The sequence below is a fragment of the Diadema antillarum genome, unplaced genomic scaffold (genome assembly GCF_040938485.1).
Source record: "Diadema antillarum isolate AM-2024a unplaced genomic scaffold, OU_Dant_1.0 seq00000217_RagTag, whole genome shotgun sequence".
Lineage (NCBI taxonomy): Eukaryota > Metazoa > Echinodermata > Echinoidea > Diadematoida > Diadematidae > Diadema > Diadema antillarum.
Genome location: NW_027271272.1, coordinates 1,570,237 through 1,589,674, shown reverse-complemented (window position 1 = coordinate 1,589,674; position 19,438 = coordinate 1,570,237). Strand labels below are relative to the sequence as shown.

At 38.5% G+C, this 19,438-nt stretch overlaps 1 protein-coding gene across 1 annotated transcript; it reads right to left on the bottom strand.

Moving 5' to 3' along the window:
- Positions 1 to 7,443: 7,443 nt before the first annotated feature.
- LOC139729083 (caspase-6-like) lies at positions 7,444 to 16,108 on the bottom strand. Its single transcript, XM_071640007.1, has 8 exons — positions 15,829 to 16,108; positions 14,861 to 14,971; positions 13,252 to 13,352; positions 12,511 to 12,696; positions 11,086 to 11,329; positions 9,798 to 10,025; positions 8,496 to 8,605; positions 7,444 to 7,593 (listed from the first exon to the last, which is right to left on the bottom strand). Exons 1-8 carry the CDS (start codon positions 16,106 to 16,108, stop codon positions 7,444 to 7,446), a joined length of 1,410 nt encoding a protein of 469 aa, XP_071496108.1.
- Positions 16,109 to 19,438: the final 3,330 nt, after the last annotated feature.

The window sequence follows — 19,438 nt, the reverse complement described above, 5'->3', positions numbered from 1 at the left end:
TATTTTATTTATTTATTTATTTATTTTTTTTGGGGGGGGGGGGGGATTGTGTTTTGCTGTAATTTTAGTCTAAACTCAGGGCAAATTTGTTATTGAGGAGAGGGTACTGACTTCTGCAGTGGCCTGCAATGGATGTGAAACTGGGAGGACTCAGCCAAATGAACGAAGAGATATATATGGTCACTGCACAGAGAGAATGATGCTGGGTGGCGGCACTTCAAAATGTCAATTTTTTTTTCTCTGTCTCTTTGTGCCTAGCTATTGTGGTGTGTTAAAAAGGAAGAGTAGGTTGATAAAGATCGCCCTCTAGAGCTGAGTGTGGAAGAGGCTTCATGTAAGTGCAAGAATAGAGCTCCTTATTGGCATTTAATTTCTCTCTCTCTCTCTCTCTGTCTGTCTTTTTTTTCCTTATCTTCTCTATGCCTACTCTTTCTTCTTCCATTATTCCTTCTTTTCTTCTTGCCAGTTCTTCTCTCCCTCCTCCTACTTTCTCTCCATCATTATGAGTCGTTTTTAGCGGAGCTATGATTTGTCTTTACGTTTGAGTCATCAGCGGGGTAAAACTGAGCGAGGGGAGTAGGCCAGTCCTGCTGCAGGGGGCAGCCATCACTGCAGTCGTGTTTCGAGGAGGTTAACATCATTTGTGAGGGGCATGTGAATGTGTTCTCATCTTGAATTTGTATTCTCAGTGGAGTGGTTTGTTCCGCGAAAAGTTTTGAGGTTGCCGAAATGGAACAAAGATAATTTGATAAACAAATCCTAGCCTTGACTTTGAAATTTACTTGATTAAGGCTGCGTTTGAGCGCTCAAAGGCGAACTGAACCAAACGAGAAGCATACCATACCGTCCCGTACCATGCCAGATTGGGAACGTTTGAGGGCTCTGTAAAGATAGCGTGGCTCATGAATTACTTTTGGACTCGAGTGGACGGGTCACACGTTTTTTTAGCAACCAACACATTCATCTCATGCGCCTATGTTACATATAGGTGTCCCTACCAAAGAGAATCAACTCTTTGCATTATGACGTCCACGCATTTTTCTCATGTCGTCAGCTGGTACGTACCGTACTTTGGACCACTTTTCGTTTGAGCACTCTCTGGCATGGCATGGTATGCCATGGTACGGTTGGAGCACATCGCGAAGTGGTCCACCAGTCCTTTGGTGTGGTATGGTATAGTCCGGCATACTTTGGGAGCGTTCGCATGCTCCTCTGGCGTGGATGCGATTCGGTATGGTACGTTTTTGAAGAGCGCTCGGACGCAGCGCTACGACTTGAAAAGGTGAGATTTAAATGAAAAAAAAAAATTATAAGCAATTTTTGTGTCTTTTGATCCAGCATAGGCAGTTAGTACTATAATTATCGTCAAAGACATGTTTTTGTATATAAGGTGTGATTATTTTGTCCTATATGTCTCTGTGTCACGTTTGTTCTTGGTTTCTTTCGTAAAAATAATGTATGGACTCTACGAGTCGCAAAATCAAATGGTAGCCTTAAATCTGAATTGTCATTTTTATGTTGCAGAAGATTATATATGGTTTCTGAATCGTCTATTTTTGTTTCACTGTGAAATGTTATCCCAAAGGACTGCAAATGCATCCAAAGTTTTGTTTGTTTGTTTTTTGTTTTTGTTTTTTTTTACTTTGTAGGAAAGAGAAATGCTGTAAAAATAATATATCGTTATTAAATGGAGAAATTGAAAAGGAAAATGCATAGTACTGGATGTATAAAGTATTTGTTTAATTGTGGTCACATAGACAGACTACACATTTACCAGGTGATAGTATATATATATATATGTATATCATATACAATGTATATGTATATATATATCATACATATATATATGTATGTGTATATATATATATATCTCCATTGTTTGTGAATGTAATATTTGTCAGATTTAGCATCACCACATTTCATGCAATTCTGGCTGAGGGTGAAAAAGTGTCTTGTTTCCGTTCAAGGGAAGTGGACGTCTACACAATGCAATGTCCGATGTCCACTCCTCAGACCTACCCTACAAATGGCTCTCAGTCTCACTATTTCTGCTTATGTATTCAAATTTTCCAGAAGTGTCTAATGCATTCTTTTACTTCTGTGTGTTGGAAATCTAACTTCCTTATCAGGTTTTCTTTTCTTTTTTTTTTACTTTTTTTTTTGTAACGTCTGTGCATTTAGCTTGTATTTGTACATGTTGGACACTTACCAAAAACAAAGTGAAAGAAAAGGAGTGAAAAAAATTCACCATGTGATGTCATTATTTGATATCAAATTCAAAATTGGTACATATTGTGATGATGATGGTCTCAGGATTGTTTAGGAAACAGAAAAACAAATAAAACAAAAAAAGAAAGAAAGAAGAAGCTATCAAAGCAAAAGGCAAACTTTTTGCACGAAGTAGTGATTTCTGTTTTTCCTATAATCTCATGGCACTGTGTTACAACCTGTTTTTAGCACTGTAGAAAACAAAAGACTCTGATGTGAGCATGATGTAAATGCCTGTGACATCTTAACCATTGAATGTGAAATTAACTGTGCACTGTGCTATAGTGCATTTCACATGATTTTTTTTTTTTTCACGCAGTGTATAAATGCACATGTAAGTATATTTCATGCAGGGAGTTGAAAATTTCACCTACGGCAAGATGCTGGTTTATCTAGATATGTATGCAGTTAAGTTTTTTTTTTTGTACTTTTTTTTTGTGGGGGGTGAATGGAATGGACTATTGTAACAAACTTTAATGGATGATGTTTAGTTGCTGTTTTAGTGTCTCAGTAAATTTGGAATGGAGTTACCAATGTCCTAAAATGATCTTTTGCCCAATTTCTCCCAAACTGTTTAAAAGGTGAAAGTACAGGACTTGGATGAGAATACATGTACGATACTAAAACACATCATTGTACATCAAGAGAGATATAATTTGTTCTCTCTGCCGTTGAGGCATTTAAGCACCATACTAGCCATTATAAAAGAACTGTGTTTCAAAAGAAGATCTGACTATGTGTAAGTATTGTAAGTCCTCAATGTGAATTGGTTGATTGATATTTTTTGTGTCTGGCTGAGCCGTGTGTAATCCAGTCCCATTGAGCTGTATTCATGTTAGCAACACTTCAATAACTCGTAATTTTGTCATCAAATGTCATGGACAATTTGTAGCATTCATGGCTTAGAGTAAACATGGTCAGAAAAACAGAAAAATCAGGATATAGGAGTATGTTTCCAAAGATTTGAATTATAAGTTTTCCTCCATATCCATACCTCCCAACTTCTCCCCTGTTGCCCTGCCTACCTGCTTGAAGAAAATTTACCTTGGTAAGAAAATTTACTATAGAAAATATACCATGGTAAAAAAAAAAATTACCATGGTAAAAAGGAACTTACCATGGTTTTAAAAAAAAAAAAAAAACGGCCGGGAAAAACACAAGGGGAGTGGGCGCAAATGCGAATGTACACACTCATGGCGGCTTAATTCAGACATGTACAAGTCCATAGTGGGGGCTCTGTGGCCTAGTGGAAAAGACTGCTGACCTCCGGTCTGTGGTTCCGAGTTCAAAACTCGTCAAGAGCTTACATCCTTGGAAAAGATGTTTGTACCCATCATGTCCCTTCTCAACATAGGCCTATCAGGCAGTGCTGTGGTAATATTAATGGCAGGGCCCTCTGGTGGAGCAGTGGCAACACTAAAGAGGCTACCCTGGATAAAGAAGACCTAAGTAATATTTTGTAGTTTCTGTTGTTTGTATATTTGTTTGTGTGTATTTTCTTCATCACTGTAGCAGTGGTATATCATATCTGCTCAGAATTGTCAATGGAATTGTAAAACTAAATCTGGACAGGTCCTTGCTGAAAGTTATTTAATAGCACTTGCCGATACAGTAGTGCACTCAAATAAATATGAAAAAAAAAAGACATTGATGTGCTTGTATACTAAAGGCAATTACACTTGGCTCGCTTTGCAGCAAGTTTTGAAGTTTGTCAGTGAATTTTTTTTTCAGTGAGCTATTCTTTGTACCCTGCCCCCTCCCCCTACAAAAATATGATTGCTATGATTTTCTTTTTTATTTCCATTTACTAAGATGCTACTCTTACAGGGATGTGAATGAGAGTTTAGCCATTTATGTGCATATTGGCACAGACAACCCTCACAGCATTGTACACACTGCCCAAAGTCTGTGACACAGCAAGGATTAAGATGTGGAATGAGATGTCATTACAGGAAAAAAAAAACACTTAACCCTGATTAAAACTGGGCCACTTTGAGCTGCGTGTGACATGTTTTGTTGACACGTTATGATCGAGGTAATGCGAAACATAATATCTGTACCACTAGAAGATGACCACTTTGTAGCATCTATTATGAGGCCAGTCACCATTTTAAACTGCATCTCAGACTTGTATTTTGGACATAGCAGTATATGTTTACTAGGCAATGGAATCTACCTGGGATAAAGAGAAAAAGTGTGTGCAGTTTCATGAGCCTGATTTTGATTTTTATGTATTGTATCTAGAATTATTTGTTGTTGGTTTTTTTTTTCCTGAAAATTAATGCAGTTTTAGGACGTTGCATGTCTTCAAAAGAGATCCCACATACATGTACTAAGATTCATGTCATGACCTATGACAACTGCAACATTTCCTTTTTCCCTTTAGTCAATTGTCCTGCACCACCCAACATAATTGCTGGTTTAACTCTTTGACCAGCAGTATTACATATGAATGTCGCAGATTTATTTGATAGTCTTTGTTCAAGTCACCATTGTTTTCTCCTCTCTGTGGTGAGAATACATTATACCTTGACTGTTTATGTTCATATATTCTCTGTACACAGACATAATGGTTTATTTACCATATTCTCTTTCGTTTTTTTTTTTTCATATGCAAATCACAGATGAATTTTGTTGATGAACGTTGCATGTAATGGCTTGATTATTTTTTGTTTTTGTTTTTTATTTTTTTGTTTTAGTTTTAATGGCAGGCAGCATCTGTAACAATATGGATTTTGTGTCTTAAACTGTGACTTGTATCGAATGGACACGATGCTTTTGTGTGTTTCTCCGTTGTGTGTACTTTACAACACTGGACGCATATTTTCACGGGTTATGGTGTGTTGATTTCACAGTTGTCATCTTTGTAGAGTATGTGCTTTCGTGCAAAACCAGACAGAAAAAAAAATCATATCAAGTGAAAAATCAGCCAAGATAATTATAATGAATAAAGTGAATCTTACAAATCGATGTATTAATTTTAAAGAAATACAAATCTTGTGAAACCAGTCAATGGATAAAGCTGTGTGTTTTCATCTTTCCTTTAAGCGTCTGGTTGAACGGAATTAGAAAGGTGACGAATGATGTGAGAATGCGATGAAAGACGTTGTGAGGGAAGTACATGTAGAGGGTAGTGAAGATAAAGATTAGTGAAATATGAATTAGTAAAGAGGGTTTAGTGAGAGATTAGGGGAGACAGAATACTGAATAAAGAGATTAGTGAATATACTGGTAGAGATAGAGATTAAGATTAGTGAAAATATAGATTGATGAAGAAAGAGATTAGTGGAGATAAAGATGAGTAAAAATAGAAATTAGTGGAGATAAAAATCAACAGTGCTATAGAGATTAGTCGAGGTAGAGAATATTGGAGATAAAGATTAGTAGAGGAAGGTAGAGATTGGCTGAGATAGAGATCAGTGAAGAAAGGTTTGTAAGTGAAGGTAGAGTTGAGTGAAGAAAGATTAGTGAGAGATTAGTGAAGACAAATTACTGAATATAGAGATTAGTGAATATGTTAGTAGAGATAGAGATTAGTGAAGGTAGAGAATAGTGGAGATAAACAGTAGAATGCAGGTAGATATTAGTGAAGATAGAAATTAGTTTAGACAGAGAAAAGTGGAGATTAGGGGAAAAGATTGGTAAAAAGAGATCCTATCTTAATACTACGGTAATTTCTGCTCTGCTCATAACCGTACTACATTGTGGTGTAATTAGTGTATTTTCATGCACTCGCGATACACAGCATCACACATAACATGTGAATATCAGCACACGAGTTCCTTCAAAGAACAAGGGATAGTATTGCCCTTCAGTACATTTTATTCTTGTTTACAAGGTATACAAAACATGTCATATATTCATGATTAGTTATACAAATGATACAAAAGTCATGTTTTTCTCTCGCAAAAGAATTCCTTAGAAAAAAAAATCTTACATCACCGAAGACGACGCATAACCGTCATGTTAGATGGATTTGAAGTATGCAAGGGTGTAAAATACAGTGAATTCCAGTCATAGCGAAGTCCTCAGGACAGTTTTCTTTCGTTATATTGAAATTTCGTTATAACCGAACAAATAGAACAATAAACACACAGAGTGTATAATGTTGCGGCCGGAATTTTTACTTCGTTGTAAACCAGAATTTTATTATAACCGTGTTCGTTTTAACGGGAGTGCACTGTATGCTAAAAAGACAAATTTAAGTGTTTCTAAATTGGCACCAAGGAAGAAGGCAACAAATTAGTTTGAATGAGATAGGTTATGACAGTGACAAAGTGATAAAATAGTTACGATAATCTTCTTTGTATTGTTGTAGAGAAAGATAAGGTTCACATTTCATTCTCTGCTTAATTTGTTTCTCAAATTTCAGAAATTCTTGTTTGTGCACCCTGACATGGTGTACTGCATGGTATTCTTCCATATTTGCATGCAAAATTGCATTATATAGTAACGAGATGTATAGACTGTAGTCACATTTCATAGTATATTCAAGACAGGTATAGTATGTATGAAGAAAAAATGCCTTAACCGTGTCTTTATCGGTAAATAGAACAAAACAAAGATATGTTGGCATAAAGTAAACCAGGTTCATGGTCCTTTTCTCCCATGGCAGGGAGTATACACATAAATACACACACATATATACATACATACATACATACATACATACATACATACACATATACACACGTACATGAATTATATTTGCGTACCATCCAAATTTCTTCTTCTTTTTTTTTTTTTTTTGATGTATGAAATGTGACTCCAGTCAGTACATCTCACGTTGAATTGAACAGGTTTCATCATGTTGCACTTCAGCCTTGGCATGCTCGGGGTTCAAATGAGGTTGAATATAAACATGTTCTTAAGCTCCCTATTATTATTTACGAACATAATACAAAACCCGCAGAAATCCTAATGAAATGTGAAATCTCAACTCCCTATGCTTTGACTCTTCACGAATCAAATTCATGCCTTGTTACATGAGTATGTATAGGCCGATACATTTCAGAAAAGGTAGTTTCCATAATTCATTTTCCTATCATGCCTATTCTCAGTTTTGATGACGCAATACGAATATTAGACTTTAGATCCCTTTTTTTTCACTTGGTATTTTATTTGCTGCAAGATTCTGATTGACAAGTATCGTCCCGTCTCCCAGATATTCCCGGCTCACTGCGGAGGGTACTTCGGGAAAAAGTAGAAGCGCTTGCGCATCCCCTGACTCTCGTACGCCGGTGTCATGCGGACCTGGAACCGGCGAGCTCCGGCCTCTAAAGGGGTATGCCAAATCTTGTAGTGCTCCGTCACAAGGCACGTGACCTTTTGTGGATGCGGAACACGGATTTGAAAAAAAGGAATGTAGAAAATTTTGAGACGGAAGATGATGAAGAGGAGAAAGTGAACGAGCTGGATGGGGGGATGGATGGAGAGATAGAAGGAGGAAGGGAAAGGAAGGAGGAAGAAGGGGAGGAAAAGAAAATATGTTATCAAAGTAATAGTAATTAGTATCAATGGAGTTAGTGGGAATCGTAATAATCGTAGTACAGGAGGTATAGGAAGAAGACGAAAGAGGAGGTGGAGAATTAAAGAAAAAAAGCTTGATCATGCAAATGCACCACATTGTGATACCTAACTGCAATAACTATACTTAACATCAATGACATTAAATTTAAGTACAATAGAATCTTACTGGATGACTACCGGTATTCTTGATTGTATAGACATAACATTATTTAATGTTTGTCAATAACAGACCTCCCTCGACAACACTTGACTCTGTTGATGCAACATTTCGTATGTTCCCTCCCTATTCACCAAGTATTATTTCCACTACACAGTGTGCCATATTCCTAAATGTTGTTGGTTAGATTAATGTCATAATTCACAGGATGAGACGGTAAGACGCTGGCGGCGGGGGGGGGGGGGGGGGGGAGGGGGCTGTGGTATGAGGGATGGGACTCTTCAAACGGCAGTTCCGATTTCGAGCCCTGCAACGTGCTTATATGTCCTACTGTGGCACTTCTATTTTTTCGTCGATTATGTCCCTATCGACCCGTGTGTAAAAATACATACTTGGCAGTGGTGGGATATAGTTATTATGGCAGAGTCTTCTGTAAGAACAGCGATAGCACTGGAGAGGCTATCCTAGGTTTAATAAGATCGTCATTCAATTGATGTATATCTATATAAACTCAGACTTTTTAGGATCAATTGAGACCCACCTTTCTCATTAGCTCGTGGAGATCGTCCACGTGCGCGTTGGCAAGGAAAACCTCGGCGAGAGCCTGGACGAACCACGTCCCCTGAGACGGGACCCGAATGGAATAATAACCTTAAGTCGGTCCGATGTTTGAAGGAAAGACAAAAGAAAAGAAGAAGAAAAAATACAAAATATGAGTAAAAAATCAAAAGCTATTCATATATTGTCATATTCTAATTATGGAACAGAGTCGAGTGATAAGATATTGAAGCATGATATCAACTTGCTTCTGATATAAAAGAATGCGAAAAGGAATGAAATAGGAAGCAATCTTGAATAAATTTTCAAGACTGAGTTTACATTGTGACGAAATCCTGCGGGAACTGAATTCATAGTCTCCTGCGCCTTAACAACGTGAGATGCCGGCGGTCATGAGGACAATATACTGTCGATCGTATCCAAGAAACAAGTGTTTTCATTTTCATTGTATTCTTTCAATGACCTTATTGCAAAAACACATGTACGATAACTGCGATATTATGATCGTTTTGACAAAGGTTATCCCATTTCTAGTAGCACTGTCCTCCCAGAAGGCCCTGAATGTATTATCATGCACCAAGCATAGTTTCGCATCCTGGGTCTACAAGAATACTGTGGGAAATTTATGTCTTCTTCACGATCGTTTGCAACGGGCGGGATTCAAACTCGGCACCTCCCATTGTAGAGTCTAATGCCTTATTCACTACACAATATAGCCCCCACCCCTAATAGCGATAGTTTGAATTCTGTATCTTACAGAAACTTTATGTAATGCAGATGTATGATTACTTGGTGCTGATTCATAATAATTATCTTGTATGCCATGTATTTTATAATAATTTCTCTGCTCCTTTTTTTCGTCATAATTATTACTTTGATACGGCCACAATGAGAGAGAGAAAAAAATAAGGCAAAACACCTTCTTAACCAAGATTCTGTCAGCGACAATATCTGTCAAAATATGGTAAACTAATTCTTATCAATTACATTAGTTCTTTACCACTGACTGACAAATGATATTACTGGCAGAATCTCGGTTTGGAAGCTTTTTTTGTGTGGCGTATTCAAGTAATCTCAATAAAGATAGTAGCAAATACTTTGGCACACAGTTGAAATAATATTCTTTCGGCCACATTCGTCATGATCAGGGTATTATGAATCAATACACGTTAAAATGCATTTGCATCGTAAAAGTCCATTTCAAGTGGCAAAATTACTGCACGTGTCATATTAAGTTTATGGAGAATTATTACATCTGTAGGCTACATATATCTTCATTCCTTACCATTCGATGTTGCATTGGCCACGAATATATCGGTGTTGTTGGGCAGTTCCTCACCGCGGCCGTCAACTTCGAAGTCGTTCATCACTCTAGGCGTATCGAGGTCCAGTGTCATTGGGGGAGCCGGTTGAGACCTCAGCACATTGTCGACATCGAAGTCTGACTCTTCACGCCTCGTCTTCGTATTCGACGTCAGTGCGTCAAGCTCGTCTGCGTTGAGGGTGAATTGAGCTGTCGATATTGACAAGGATATTATAATATTATTATCATCATTATCACCTTTATCACTGTTATAACTACCACACGTACAACTTATACCCCTACTACTACGTTTATACTGTTTCGGACGGCTTATTTATTTCGTTTTTCCATCTGAGAAGATGGCTGGATATCCCATATTTAGCTGCACTATTATAGCTGCTCTTCCATGGGGGTCCAGATGGATGTGAGGGGAGACTAGCTACTTCACCGATTTACGCACTCTGCTCTTTGCGATGAATGAATGAAGCGGGATCTTTCATGTGCATGAGTTGTGACTCTCCCACACACGGACCTTCAATTAAAGGGTGTGTACAGTTCTGGTCGAAGTGAGGATTTAGCTTTTAACGTTTTGCGAGATATTCAGAAACCACTCTATGAGATGTCAAAGAGCATGCCATTCTAAGGGGTATCAAAAGTTTATTTGATGAAAATCGGTTTTGAAGTGGCCGAGATATCCAAAAACAAGGTGAAACAAAGAGCTCCTGATAAAGTTGTAGTCTTTTATTATTATTACTTTTTTGGATATCTCAGCCATTTGAAAACCAATTTTCATCGAATAAACGTTGAATCCTTCTTAAGATTAAATGCTTTTTCATATTTCATAAGAGGTTTCTCATTATCTCACTTAGGAATGTAAAAAACATGAATCCCCATCTCCACCAGTATTGTACAGCCCCTTTAATGTCCTGTATAAGGGACACAGCTTTTGCCTCTTACAAATGGGGACGGTATGATTACACACAACATTGATCAGTAAGATTCGGGAATCGAACCCGGGTCCTTTTGATCTGGAATGAATCTTTAGTACATTGGTCGGTAGTTACATGCCAGTTTGTTTGTTTGTTTGTTTTCTTACAATTTCTGTCTGTCTGTCTTTTTTTTTTTTTGGGGGGGGGGGGGCGTCTGCTGTATTAAAGCGCTCTCATGTCAAGCTGTCACAAACGTGGAATATTAGCATTATTTACGATGGCTTTAATTTGGCCCAGTTGCTGGCAATTTTCTTCATCAAAAAAGTGGCGATTTTACTCACTTCCTCTGCATGCTTGGATGAAGATCAGTTTCGGCTTGCCCAGCAGGGCCTTACAGTTTCGTCCACTCAACATATCCTTGATCTCGTCGATTGACACGATACACTTGTCAGTCTTGGTTGCATCTGTGCCGCTCACGCCTCGTTCGTTACCGTGGCTCATCAAGAAGAAACAAGCGGAACTGTGTTTTTCTGCGCCATCTTTGTTGATTTTCTTGACAGTTTCTTTAATCGATTCCTTGATTTCCTGAAAAAAATAAGAAGACAACAGGTCAAAAGTGTTTCTGCAAGAAACGTACACGAGAAAAGAAAAAATTATTAAAAAAGAAAGAATCTTAAAGGAGGCCTCCGGATGATTTTCAGACTTTTACATAATGATGAACAAGTATAAATTGGTTACACGATGGGTGCAGACTTTCAGACTTTGTAGTGATTTGGATGATCGAGGAATAGGAGTGTTTTTTAAATTTATTACAAATTACATTGAACAAGGATGATGACATGGCAGCCTCACAACAGGAATGCATGAGTTGGGGCTCAAGGAAGCTGAATAAAAGAAGGCACGCATAAATTCTACACAGGTGAACTTGTTAAGCTCGTGATATTGTAATGGATTACATTGCTATATTTCTGAAATATGTGTAGCTCATATGTCATCATCTTTGTTGAGTGTAATTTGTTTTGGGATTTCAGAGTACTGATTTCTCTGATCAAGGACCACCATGAATTCCACAAAGCTATACATGGAGCTGTTGATTTATTACTACAGGATGTGAAAGCATGAAAATCGCCTGGTATGCCCCTTTAAATCTGTGTTGACTCAGTTGCGCTTCAGGATTTGCCAGGTCGAAGTTATGTACACATGGGTACGAATGACCTTTCCTTTTCTCAGTTGGTTATACCTCTATTCTACAGAGATTTTCTCTCTTCATGCACTCATCGGAAGCAGAGTATATCGCTTCCGGCCACCCACCGAAGTGTATCGGATCGCAGTCCGATGAATCCGACCTGTGTTGGTTGACTATCAGGACAGTGTCAGACATGTCGGGAGGTGATCCAGTGAGGCAAGATCGTCCGATGAGGATCACGTGCGAGATGTCTGACACCGACCTGATAGTCGACCAACCAATTCGGATTCATCAGACTGCGATCCGACACACTTCGTTGGGTGGCCGGAAGCTGCAAATATTGCTTCCGATGAGTGACCGATGCGAAAAAAAAAATCTCTGTGGCTCGAATGGGGGTATTACGAACTTCATTCGTTTTCAAATCTACGTAATGCATAAGTGCTCGACGTAACAGTTTATGGAATCATCGTGTAGACCAGGTGACCAGAATAGTCCGTCAATTCATGACAGAAATGTTTCGTTTGAAAAGTTATACCCGATTTATGGCGAGAAAAGAGAGGAAACCCTCTGTGCAACTCACGTCTTTCTTCAGATTGTGGTTTACCACCGGCTTGTAGCCGAGCTGGTTGAAGACATGTTCAACGTTGCAGACGTCGATCTCCGACCCTCGTCTCAACCCTCCTTCGTCCTCGGGAAAGTTAGGGAATTTGTTGTTGTTTAGGATGTAGGCCACGCCCTTGTCCGACGATGTCCACGTGTTGTATGTCTAAAACCGTGGGATCAAGCGATATCCAGAGACACAGGAGTGCTCGACAATATATATATATATATATATATATATATATATATATATAATAGATAGATAGATAGATAGATAGATACGTAAACATACATGTGTATCAGATGAGCGAGATAGTTCTCTTTCCATGTATAAGATTGAGGCTTATAGTACTTTACACTTTTCTTTTTAAATGAGAAGAGTCCCTTTTTTACATTCTGCGAAAAACACTGTTCAAAACCCTAAATCACCAATCTTAATTCAAAACATTAGTTCCCTTGACGTAATACTTTGATATAATATTTGCTTTGAAAAAAGCGAAGGCTTGGATTAGTTTGATTTAAGTGGTTCGATTTGTTTCCACTGTCGATTTTCATCACAACTTGAGGTGGACATTATCATAGTTTCTTGCTAAGAAACAACGTGTTGTTGCTATTTTCAATTGTTAAAAAAAGAATTAGAGGAAATGAACTACAAAAGATATGGAATTATGGTCTTATGTGTTATTCTGATTTGTTGTATTAAGTTTTCACTAAAGATTACATTTTTTGGGTCCAGGTCTGAAGGACGAGGGGTCGCCGCTGGTAGTAACGTATCTGTGTAGTAGCCATCGACATCGGGCTCGACATCGGGTTGTTGGCCGGCTGCCGTTGTCGTTTGGATTGGGTAAAAAAAAATCATATAATAGATAAATCTATTCACCAAATACATGAAGGTCAATCGAAATTTTTCCTACACGTTTCCCGGATGACTTAAGTGAAGTGCTTATTTAATGTATACATGTTTCTTCTGGGCAAACTTCGATACGGAGAATCCCATACGCTTGTGAATTAGTTTCTATCATGTTGAGCATGCAAGCCCAGTAGAGCGATCTTAGTGGTTGTCAGGCGCAGTACCTCATGTTAGAATTCATGCACACAAAAGTTGCCTATGCCTTTACATTAATTTCTTCCGGCTCTGTTTGTGTGTCAGTTGAAAATACCCACGAAATAAGTATCATATTATCTATTGTAAACTTCGTGTTTATTTTTTCAAATCAAGTCCTAACTACAAAAATCAGATAAGAATGATGTACATAATACACATTTAAAACGTTCCTCTCACTTCCTGATTTACCAAATCACGCCATTCTTTCGAAGTTTTGTGATAGGACATTCTGTTCTGTTCGTTTTCTTTTTTATATTCTTCGACGTCTGTTTTCCCTTACTTCATAAATTGTCATTCCTTCCAAGTTGTAAATTTCAAGTGAGAGTTTATCTCATATCAGCATCTGGGAATCTACACCCTACAAGTTATGTTTCTATGTAGATTCCTCATATTTCACATGTTCCATTGTCTTAATTGCTGTGTTTGACAATCATTCACCCATGCATTTTTTTTTTTAAATGTTTATGGTTTATTTGTTGAAACGTGGAACATGGAACAATAATACAAACAAAAAACAAACAAACAAACAAACAAAGTATTTGTAATTCTTTCTTCCATGAGACCGAAGCGATGCCATTACATGTAGTCCGCCATATTGACTCAATAGTTATGATAGTCCATACGAAACCGTCAGTTGGATTTGCACGGTTGCACGATTTTGCTAGAACAGGGCAATGATGTGCGTTCATCGCTACCACGAGCTGACGAGGTTGTGGTACAGTTTGGCCGTAACAATTTGTACGAAGAAGGTTTAATAACTGTCAGCAATGAAACCTGCTTCTTGCCATTAACATATTATGCCATTGGCTTTGAAATAAAGGTCCAGTCGTACATACTGCAACCTAGAAACTCTTCTATTTTCCTATTAGAGCAATATTCGTAGTAGAAAAACAAATATCTTCGTCATCAGTAAAATGACGTACTATTTCATGTGACTCGATACACACTGCGTTATCAGGACAGTGAATTAGATAAGTGTTCAGGCAAGCGCTAGGAGAAATATTACTTATGCGATTTATCATGCGTATATTTACAACCTGAGTACACATCGTTCCAGTCCACACAAACCGTTATCTGTTATTGTTGGTGCAGGGAGGTGAGATCTCCCTCGTTGGTGTAGCATTACAGTATTGCTACAATAACGAGTTGGTTTAAGTGTTAAAGACAGTTGTTAGTGGAAGCATTTGGTCAGAAAACAGGTTGGTAGCTCAGTTACCCTGGTTACCTGGTGGATGCTGATTGGATGAAGGCGGAGGAGGGCGTGACGGAGAAGGGTTGGGCTTGATGTCATCTTCTGAGATGATACCCCTTTTCAGCAGCGCCTGGAGCAATTTGTCTTGATGGATTTTGTTAAACAAGCAATGATAAGCAGAGTGTAGATGCAAAGACAGTTATCCATGATATGTATAAGAATATTTATTTTCAAATACAGTATATATACTGTATTTGAAAAATTTCATACGTATCATTGAAAAAAATCATTTGTCTCTACTTGATGATGACCTTTCCTTAAAAAGATGAAAGCGATGATTATCTGGTCTTGCATTAAAACTCTTCATGATGATATGACTGTTTTTCTCGGTGCCAGGACAGATGCTCCACCGGCATAATTTTGATCCTTCAACAGTTGCTCTGCTGACATTAACTCCGTCGACTCTGTCGGAGATTGAACTCTTAATTGAATTCCCAAGTGCTTTTGATATGATGATGTGGGCTTTTATATTCTAGGTGAAAACATGTCGTTTCTTTCTTTCAGCAATGCTTCAGATGACACAGGAGGACAGTCGACTCAGTAACCATCGATTAATTCAAACGTTTTATTGGTTACAGCATCTGAAAATATTCATACTCATACAAATACTCATACAAATACTAGTTATAGTTACTGGTTAAAGTAATTAACAAGCCAAGGGCGCGATACATTGTCCTGCTTTTAAGATCGATCCCGACGTAAAACAAACAAACAAACAAACAAGAACATCTTCAGTCCATTGTTTTGTTTTTACTATCTACGTGTGCAGTTATGAACCATAATTATCAATTTCGATGGAAAAAAAAATACGTGAAACTAAAATTACACAACTTCCCTATTCTATCAAGGGACTTTATGCTGCTCGTTTTGCTCTCTTAAAAGTTTTCTTCCAGGGGTCAATCTCCACTTTCAATCATTTCAAATGACTGGAATGTGTATACCTGATGTTGACTGTTCGGTTCGATTGTCGTTTGTGGTCATGGCGGATGAAGAAGATGGCGGCAGAGGAATTCCCGCACTGCCTTGGGCCACGCCCCCGGCACCTCCGACGAGACCGTGATCCTCGAGGGTCTTCCAGACGGCTCGGATGGCGGCCTGCACGCCGTCGTCTTTGCGCGCGAAGTGCTTCACCTGCTTGGACACGCCCGTGAGGAGGTCGGTAGCGGTGACGTCATAAACCTGGAGTTCCTTAAGACTGTGAACGCGATTTCTCACCTTCATTCTAAATTTTCTGCCGTCGTGTTCAACCTGAAAAAAATGTCGCATGACGAAGATAGGCTGTCGTCACACTGTCCCGAAATTGACACAAGATGGTAATATGCATACGCAATTTCTAATTTCACGGAAGTTAGCACCAAACTTGGTTAAAAGCCGATCAAATACCGAAGCAGGTACGATATTTTGTTGGCAACCTGAGAAATATCCCTTCATGAATAACCCGATGTTTATGCATGTACTATCAGACCCAAATTTGATCATTTCCTTTATCGTATGCCCATCTTTGCTCAACTTCAGGATAGTGTGATTCCAACGGGTTGTTTTTACGGGCACGCGAATAATTTGCGAAGGACGCAAATGTCGAAAAGAAATGGTAAAGTTCAGCATTCGAATTTTAGTGTACAAAAGATCACCAAACCGGCGCAGAGGTTCGAAAGCGTTGTCAACTGTTCGCGGGCGTCATTTAAAAAAGAAAAAAGAAAAAAACTATGCAGTTTAAAAAACAAACGAACTTAAAGATCTATCACTTCTGATTCTAGACGATATCATTGAATGTTCGTCAATTAAGGAGGTTAGAGGCCCCTGGGGTCAGGGAGCATGGTATCCATTCAAACACATTAAGATCCTATTCCCCTAGGAAAGTTTCTTTCCAAGTTTGGTAAAAATCCATCGTTGTTTTCGAGAAGAAGATGGAAATGTACAATTTAGGCTCGAATTTGGATCCCTATGAATCAATCGAATGAATTAATCGATTGTTCCCAGATCACACCTCAAACTCTTCGTTCGTCATCCTTTGATGAATTTCAGCGAGCTTTCCGAGGAACGCCATCTTAAAGGGATCTTCTCGACGTCTGAAACGGACTCTCGATCTCGTCGCAACACTACAGCTCTGCTTTTTCCTCTTTTTTTCCTCGAATATTGGGTTCTGCCAATTACGATGCCACCTGAGTATAAGAGAAATAAGAAACGTTATAACGTCCCCAGTGCCATGTGCATTTTACTATTTTATTGTAAATCAATGGCAAGCTGATTTCTAATCCATGGGCCGTGGAACCGAGGATGAGAGTGGTGGCTCAATGAGGGCTACATCCTCCAGCCTCTCCCGGCCTCCACAAACACACACATTTTATATTTTGTATAGGATATTAGGTATAGGATAGTATATCATTGAAGATGACAAAGAGAATTGGGTCGATAGCACTTCCCTGAGGAATTCCAATAGTTACTTTACTTTCACGCTAGACGGCTCCATCTGCTATTATTAGCCGCGATGACGGTGAAATGCTTTAAATTCACATTCATATTTTCCCTCTAATTTCATATCCATGAATGATCCTAAGCTGGAACACTGTCAAAGGCTTTTCTACAATCAAAATAAATACAGTCTTTTTTTTTTCACTTTAAGGGCAGCACTCCATGCAGTCACTTGTAACTTCCAGCAATTGAGTAGCACAATATCTCTCTATCCTGAATCTTTGCTAATGAGGGGTAAGAGTTTAAGAGATGGTATATAGTATTGGTAGAAATTAGTATTGGACTTTTAGCTTTTTGCAAGATACCAAGAAACCACTTTTAAAATAGTACAGAGCATACCATTCTAAGAAGAAATCAAAGTTAATTCGATGGAAATAGGTTTTGGAATGGCTGAAACATCCAAACACAAAGTAAAACAAAGGGATTTCCATAAAAGGTGTTTCCCACCTTTTATTAGGATCGCTCTTTTTGGATATCTCAGCCATTTCAAAACCAATCTTCATTAAAAAAAAAACCTTGATTTCTTCTTGGAATTACATGTTCTTTCGAATTTTATGAGAGGTTTCTCATCACCTCACACAAAAATGTTAGATTCCATAGGAACCTGAAATTAGATCTCAACCAAAACTTCACGATCCCTAGGCTTTAAGATAATTGATCTCGAGATTATTGATACCCTAACAAGGGTTGCATATCCATTATTTTGCAGACAACAATGGTAAGGCGTACGTCAGGTCGATAATTCTCTGAGTCGCATTTAGGACCTATCTTATAACTGGGGACCACATCAGCAGATCACTACAAGGGGGAGGGAGTTAAGGTCACCCCACCCCATCCCCCCTCCCCGTTCGATCTGATGCCGGAAGGTTTAGGTGATATTTCCGTCAAAGTAAAAACCAAACGTGAATTACCGCTATAATTATGATGTAATTACACAATCATGATAAATTCGGCTGGATAGCGCACTCACTCAACAACGAATAACAAAAAAGCACGGGTCAGAACAAAATACATTGTAGTAATGTATCAGTATGTAGCAGACCTATACATACGCCATGAAATGACGATGCATTGCACCTATAGTCGCTGAACGCTCACGTTATTTGATCACGAAAGAAAGGTTCATGTGTGAATTAAAAAGTGATAGATCTAAAAGGATTGTCATCGCTTACCTCTGGCTTATAATCTGCAAAGTGGAAAATACCAGCGGCATTAACGCTGTTACTTAATGGGAAAAGATCGAAGTGTTTGGAGAATGATGTGTCCACCAATCGACTTCGTACAGCAACACAACGCCAATGTGTGCAGGGAACTATATGGTGCCAGACATCGATGTCATCATCATGTGAATTCGCGGAGCAATGTATAATCATGGAGGGAGGCGAATCTCACCTCCCAGCAGCTATTTATAAAACCATTCATGACGACACTCGTAATACATGTTACAGCCAAAGAGTATAAAAGCTAGCGCTTGCTACAGCTGCCCGAACTTTTGTGACCTCAACTAGAAGCTCACGCATGAGCTATTGTTAATAGCTTCATCTAACTACTCGATGTGCAAACAAATTACATTATATTCATGCATGGTATATCGTGGTAATACAGTTCTGGATGCGTAATTTCATGGGCGCTTATGTAGTGGGCCTTACTTAGGTGTGACTATGAATGTAGATGATTAATGAATAGAGGAATTATAATTGCCACGGCTCTGGCGACGTGTGTTGTTTTGACGCCGCGGCGCCATAAAAACACACGTCACCAGAGCCGTGTATAATCCAGTCCCATTAAGCTGTATTCATGTTAGCAACATTTTTAACCTGTAATTTTGTCATTAAATGTCATGGAAAACTTTCACCATTCATTTGTTAGATGTAAACATGACCAGCAAGAAAAATAGAAATCAGGATATCAACAGAGGTATTTTCAAAGATTTGAACCGTTCGTTTACCCCCGTTTTATATCTCCCAACTTCTCCCCTGCTACACTAAAGAGTCTACGTCTACCCTGGATAAAGAAGACCATATCAATGTTTTGTGGTTTCCTTTGTTTGTATATTTGTCTGTGTGTATTTTAATTCTT